The 6,371-nt window shown below is 38.5% G+C and overlaps 1 protein-coding gene across 2 annotated transcripts in view; it reads left to right on the top strand.

Moving 5' to 3' along the window:
• The window catches only part of Mrs2 (magnesium transporter MRS2), a 29,684-nt gene that overhangs the window by 596 nt on the left and 22,717 nt on the right, over positions 1-6,371 (top strand). For both annotated transcript variants that reach the window (XM_033761897.1, XM_010622949.3), the window contains exons 2-4: positions 1,776-1,849; positions 4,240-4,276; positions 5,470-5,582. In XM_033761897.1, the coding sequence (XP_033617788.1) occupies positions 1,776-1,849; positions 4,240-4,276; positions 5,470-5,582 (224 nt within the window). The remainder of the gene's footprint in view (positions 1-1,775; positions 1,850-4,239; positions 4,277-5,469; positions 5,583-6,371) is intronic.

The following is a 6,371-nucleotide window of genomic DNA, read 5'->3' as shown; positions in this document are numbered from 1 at the left end:
GTGTCCTGACGTTGCGCGCGGGTCCCGACCCTGTCAATGCCTGCACCCTGCCGCGTCCGCCCGGGCAGCCCAGGCTGCTCCTGCCCAGCGCTTTCTGCGAGGCTTTGCGAGGCGTGGAACTGTTTACTGCGTGCGCGCCGGTCCTTAAGCTGCCTTGTGGAGGTTTTAAAAATCTGGGCTGTCATCGTAATAGTTCTGAAGTCAAGATTGGAATGTTTTTATTGACTGTATGAGCGCTATTCATTTCGAAATCTTCGGTTTCTCTTAGGAACACATTTATACAATTTGTACGGTTACACAGGTATGAGGTGAGGACGCACCTGCAGAAAAGTTTGAGGCCACGTGGTGAGAGCTTCCCTTAGGAAAGATCTGTCTTTAACTTCAAGTGATACGAGCAACAGCTGGGGGGCTCGGAAGGGGGTGGGCGCTTTAAATTGCTGGTTTTTTACCGAATGGTAAAGCAATGTGATGAGAAAGATTTTCACTGACGTCAGTGCAAATATTTCTCCGAAACAAAAGATACTGAAATGAGTAGTCGTGCGTCTGAAAAATATAGCAGTGTCTTCAAGTACTTTTTACAGTTGTACTTAAAAGCCTCCCAAAATAACTTACCATCAATTAGCACCTCTTTCGCCAAGCTCAAATTTTCAGAAGTGAGTTGTTGTTCTAATGCTTGAGAGTGCAGTTTTTAGAAGCTAGGGGAACCTTTTGGGATAAGCACTGAAATGCAGAACAGTAATCCTGGTTATACTTTATCTGATTTGTAACTAGTTAACAAATCTCGATATATAGCTCTGCCTGTTAATTTTGTTCAACATAGTATCATATAAAAGGAAAACAACAGACCTCAGATATTATCAGATTACTTGAGTTGTACTGTGTAGTGGTTCACCCCTGTAATGCTAGCACTCACAAGGCTGGAGCAGAAGGATCGCCATGAGTTTGAGGCCAGTCTGAACTACTTAGACCCTATCTCAAAAAAAATAAAATAAAAAATTACTTGAATATTATATGTAAATAGTGGAAGGAGAATAAAAATGATCCTAAATCTCAATCAAACAAGAGCCAGGGTGATTACTTTGGTAACAAAATAATTGTTACCATATTTTATCATTCCTCTAATGTTTAGTAGTTTGAAATGACCTTTGTCAGCTCCTGTACGTCATATCCAACTTCACTTCAGTCCAGTCATGTGTTTAAGATACTCTTATTTTCAACTCAAGACTTGTCTTCTTTCCAGTTGAATACAGAGTATTAGAAATACTGTAGGTAGAAAGTAAAATCTATAGGTTCCATAATTTACAATCAGGTAATTCTGATATTGAAGTGCTGAAAACGGATGTCTAGCAATATAATTTTCATGGAGCCTTTTTAAATTGCAAAAAAAGAGTGTGACCATTTTGTTTAAATCTCAAGAAACAATAGTGTACATTTGTTCATTCAACTTTGGAGTGTAAGTTAGAGTTAGGACATACAATTGATTGGGATACAGACTTTTCTAGTGCCCACCCAAGCCATTACTTTAAAAAAAAATCATTCCCTGTCAAATCTAACATAATTAGCTGCAAATAATTAGCAAATAAGGGTGTTTTTTCTTTTTCCTATAGGAAGAAAGGTCAAAAAATAATAGGGGCGGGGATTTAGCTCGTGGCACTGGGCCTGCCTCACAAGTACGCGGTCCTGAGTTTGATCTCTGGTCCTGAAAAAATAATAATAAAGTGGTGCAGGTGAAAACCAATTATGTTCACTAAGAATTTTCTAATTTTTTTCTTCAGGTGAAGTGCACCGGTTTAGAACTTTTGACATTTCTCAAGCCACGTTAGCCAGTGTAGCCCCAGTGTTTACTGTGGTGAGTATATCGTACATTTGATAACTTACAGGAAGTACTTTCCAGGCTCACTAACAGAGGTGTACTTTTGGCTGAGCTATTAATTACTTTTGTTTTATAATGAATTATTTTATCATGTTGTTTGTGGGTTGTGCTTAGCCAGCGACTTGTGGCTTAGTAATCTTGAGACTTTGCTAATGACTGTGTAGCTCTTAGAATAGCTTGTTTGAATCATGGTTTACAGTTTCCTCTTTAAACACTAAGATTTCCTGTTTAGAAGCCCTTGAAAGCTATTAGCCACAGTGGGACTTGAATCTGTGCTCTACAAAATTATATGCAGAAACACCTTAAAGCAACACAAAGTGCTTGATCTGAGCCACACTTTCCTAAATTCAAATCTCAGCTCTGCCTCTTCCTGTTAACCAGGTAAATTCAGACAAGTTATGGTAATATTTTTGTACCTTAGTTTTCTCATCTGTAAGTTGCCTTCTAAAAATCTTGCAAGGATTAAATATACCTTATAGAAGTGTTTTGAGGGGCCAGGGATATAGCTCAGTGGTTCTACTGCCTGCCTTGCAAGTGCAAGGACCCGAGTTCAATCCCCGGTACCTAAAAAAAGAAAGTGTTTTGAGTATTAATACACCTTAAAGAATTGTTGTGAGGATTAAAATAATGCATATGGAAAGCCCTTAAAATAGATCCTTCTGTGCAGTAAAAGTCCAGTATATGTTAGCTGCAAAAATTCTTTAGGCTTATTAATAGGACTTTTTTCTTTTCTTTTCTTTTTTTTGGCACTGGGAATTGAACTCAGGTCCTTGTGCTTGCAAGGGAAGGCACTGGAACCACTGAGCTAAATCCCCAGCGCCTGTAGGACTTTTCTTTATAAGCTGTATAGACCAAGATAACTCCTGACATTACACGTGGAAGTTACTATGTTTTTGGTTCTGGAAGAGTTGACCACTTTAATTAAACCAGAATACAAAATTATGTGTTAAATATTGAAAGAAAATGCTTTGCAGGTAAAATAATTGTCTACCAAGAACACAAGAAATCAGCTGATGCTATTTGAAATAATGAGTTTAGGAAATGAGCAGATTACAAAGCAGCCCCCCCCACCTTGTCCCAGGAACCGAACCAGGAGAGGTATGATTTTAAGAAAATAAAAGCCCTATTAAAAAGATGATACATATTGAGATGCAGAAATATTTAGTACATTTTATTAAGTTGGAGTGGAGGACAGTGCAAAGATGTATGTGTAGCAATACATTCTATGGAAAAGACTCGAATCAGTAAAATATTAACATGGTTTTCTGTAGAATTTGTCACAGCACAACTTAGTTTTACTTGACATGTTGCTTCTCATTTTCTGCAGGGGATGTATGTGTTTATGATATGAATTTAAGGTGGAAAGCTAGTCTGTTTTACACAAATATAGAACTTCTTTATAAATTTTCCTTTAATGTTGATATTTTATGCTACTCACGTATTCATAATCTTTGCTCATGAGAAGGAAGCTAATGTGTTCTGTGGGTTATGTTCGAACACAGCATGCATGTTCTGTATTATACCTACAACTGTACCTTATAGCGTGTCTTTCTGAAAATGTGTATTTCATAGCAAATAGAACAGCCCAGCACACAGATTTATTATATATTATTTGATAACTTCAGACTTGACAGTGGATAAGCATATAAAAAACTATTTCTCTATGTTAAGGAAATAAGTGCATTTTGTGGAATATAGCTTCTTTCAAACTATCAGAAAAGGAGTGTTCTGTAAATCTTTATCGACTCTACAGTGCCTAAGAGAGACTTCTTAGTCTCATAGACATTTAGATTCACAAGACAGGCCACACATGGTCCATTCTGCTGACAAGGACAGGAAGCAGTGCAGTCTACCAGTGAGTGTCTGTTATTCATAGCAAGTCCTTGCAGCTACCGGGGCATCTCTGGCCTGCTCAGTGACAGCTCTGGTGCAAGGAGAAGCAGTTAGCAGAGGAGAATGTGAGATCCACTTTGGCTCAGTAGCCCACCGCCCCTCAGTGCTAGTGTGTCTTGTCACCAGCTCAGAGGCACAGCTTCCAGGCCCACAGCGAACAGCCTTGTTGCCAGCAACCACTGAGGGGAGGGCAGAGCTATGGCATCATTTTTGGTGACTGTAAAGAGTGTCACCAAGGACCTAGATGATGCTCCTTAGTCACAGGTCCATGGGCTCCAGGTAGAAGGTTAGTCCCAGATCAGGCTTTTCCTAGCAAAGGAGAGGGTGATTTTTCTCTTAACCTTTACATCTAATTAACCTAGAGATCAGTTATGGTCTGTAACTGCATTTTAATATTTTGAAGATTGTACTTCATGCCTTAAATAGCATACTAGTCGAGAAAAACTAATGTTGTTTTTATGATCTATCTTCAGACAAAATTTGACCAAGAGGGAAATGTTACTTCTTTTGGTAAGTATCTTTATTTTATTCTAAATCTTTTTTTTTTTAATCAGTGAATGAGTGAACCTGGTGGCACTTAGGAGATTGCAGTGTTTCGAATGAAAAACTCTGTGTTACCGGGGTATGGAAGGAGATCTCCCTTGGCATTTTCCCGTCAATCCTAAGTGGAACTGACAGTGCCAAGACTGTGCGTGTTCTCTCAGAATTTTCATCCAGCAGGTGTCACTTTGACTCCTATTTTGGAGAATGGAGCCAGGGATAGAGACACCTTTTCCCCCTTTTGTTTCTCTTCTGGTAGTCTTTCTTACACTGCCCTGCACCTCATGTTCTTTCTGAAATGTGTTTAAGGTAGAATTCGTATAATACCACTGGTACTGAAGTGGGTGGCCACAGACATGGTGGACAGGCCACTGGGTGGAAGTTGCATGAAAGCGCTGTGATTGCTGTCTGTGGACAGCTACTTTTTAAGATGAAACCAGGTATTGCTTTACTATGTGGCTTGAGACTAGTTCCTGAACCCCCTGTGCTCGCAGATGCATAATCCTGTTCCAACCACTGCTGAGATCTGATTATGTTTTGCTCAGTGTCCCCTTCAAAAGATTATTCTGCTTATAGCCCTGTCATAGGTGTGGTTGGACACTACAGGAACAGACACTGCTGCTGTCAGTGTTATGTCTTGAGTTTCTGTCATCTGATAGGCGTTCTCTTAGGTAATAAATTCAGTTTTCAGCTAGGAGAATCTGGTATGAGAACCGATCTAATTTTTCTCATTGTGTATTTTTCTAAGAACAAAGAAAATCAAATTTATTTGTTTACACTTTTGCAATACTGAAGATGATGTAATGAGAAAAAATAGAAAATGCAGTTGTATAAAACTCGTGTTCAAGAAAGATGACCTGTCCCTAACGCGAGAAGTTGCTGCTGTAGGTCTGTGATACATAGCTGAGACTTGTCTCTTACGGGTTCCTAGGGCTTCTAAGGGCAGAGAAGTTTTACCAAGAAAAAGGAATAAAAAAGATAAGGAAATAATTAGAGTTAGCTGACAGTGTTTTTGAGGTAACAATGGGTATTAAAAGACTCAGTTTAGGTTTTGTTTTTTATAGTAGTAGAGAATTGTTGATGGTTCTGGGAAGGGTACTCTGACAGAAAATCTAAATAAGCTCTTGATTTATTAGTTTAGCTTGTTCTTATTTCTTTTATAGAAAGGAAAAAAACTGAATTATACCAAGAATTAGGTCTCCAAGCCAGAGATTTGAGATTTCAGCATGTGATGAGCATCACAACCAGAAACAATAGGATTATCATGAGGATGGAGGTAATAGATTTTATTTTCATCTACGGTTCTCCACTGCAGTTTAATCAAAGGTACCTGCAGATTCCTTGGTCAATATATAGGTTAAAAGGAATTTTAGACTAAAAATATCTGTGTGGAACACGTACATTTTACATAGAACTCATTTTACATGAATTATAGTCGTATGATCAGTAGGCATAACTGTTTTATGTTGGAATAATTATGTTCTCATTGTTTGAATTTAGTCACTAGTTTCTGAAATTATAAAACTATTTGTAATAGATATTTTCACTTACTTTGTTATGCATAGTTATTGTATAACCATATTATAACCTTATAATATGTTACCAGGAACATATTCTGGTTTCCTATATCTAGAATTATATTTTGAATCCTACTTAAATTTTTATTGAAAGCTTTCTAAAGTATTTTGGATCTTCCCTGTGTACTCAGAGAATCCCACATACATTGACTTTTCCTCAGCGATTCAGAGTTAACAGGGAGATTGTTATTGTGGAGGGCAAAAGTTTAGGGTTCTGCCAAAGACAAAGAGTCACAGAACTCGGCAGTATTGGCGCGGCACTGACTTGCTTTCTGCAATACAGCTTTGATGGTAGATATGTCCATTTATCTTGAGTTGATAAAAGATAATCATGTTCAGCCAGGCGTGGTGGCGCATGCCTGTAATCCCAGCACTCGGGAGGCTGAGGCAGGAGGATCACTTTGAGTTTGAGAGCAGCCTGGGCTACACAGTGAGTTCCAGAGCAGTCTGAACTACATAGTGAGACCCTGTCTAAAAAAAAAAAAAAT

The sequence above is a fragment of the Fukomys damarensis genome, unplaced genomic scaffold, assembly GCF_012274545.1.
Source record: "Fukomys damarensis isolate Sample0158 unplaced genomic scaffold, DMR_v1.0_HiC HiC_scaffold_10, whole genome shotgun sequence".
In the NCBI taxonomy this organism is placed as follows: Eukaryota; Metazoa; Chordata; class Mammalia; order Rodentia; family Bathyergidae; genus Fukomys; species Fukomys damarensis.
This window is presented reverse-complemented; position numbering and strand designations above follow the sequence as displayed.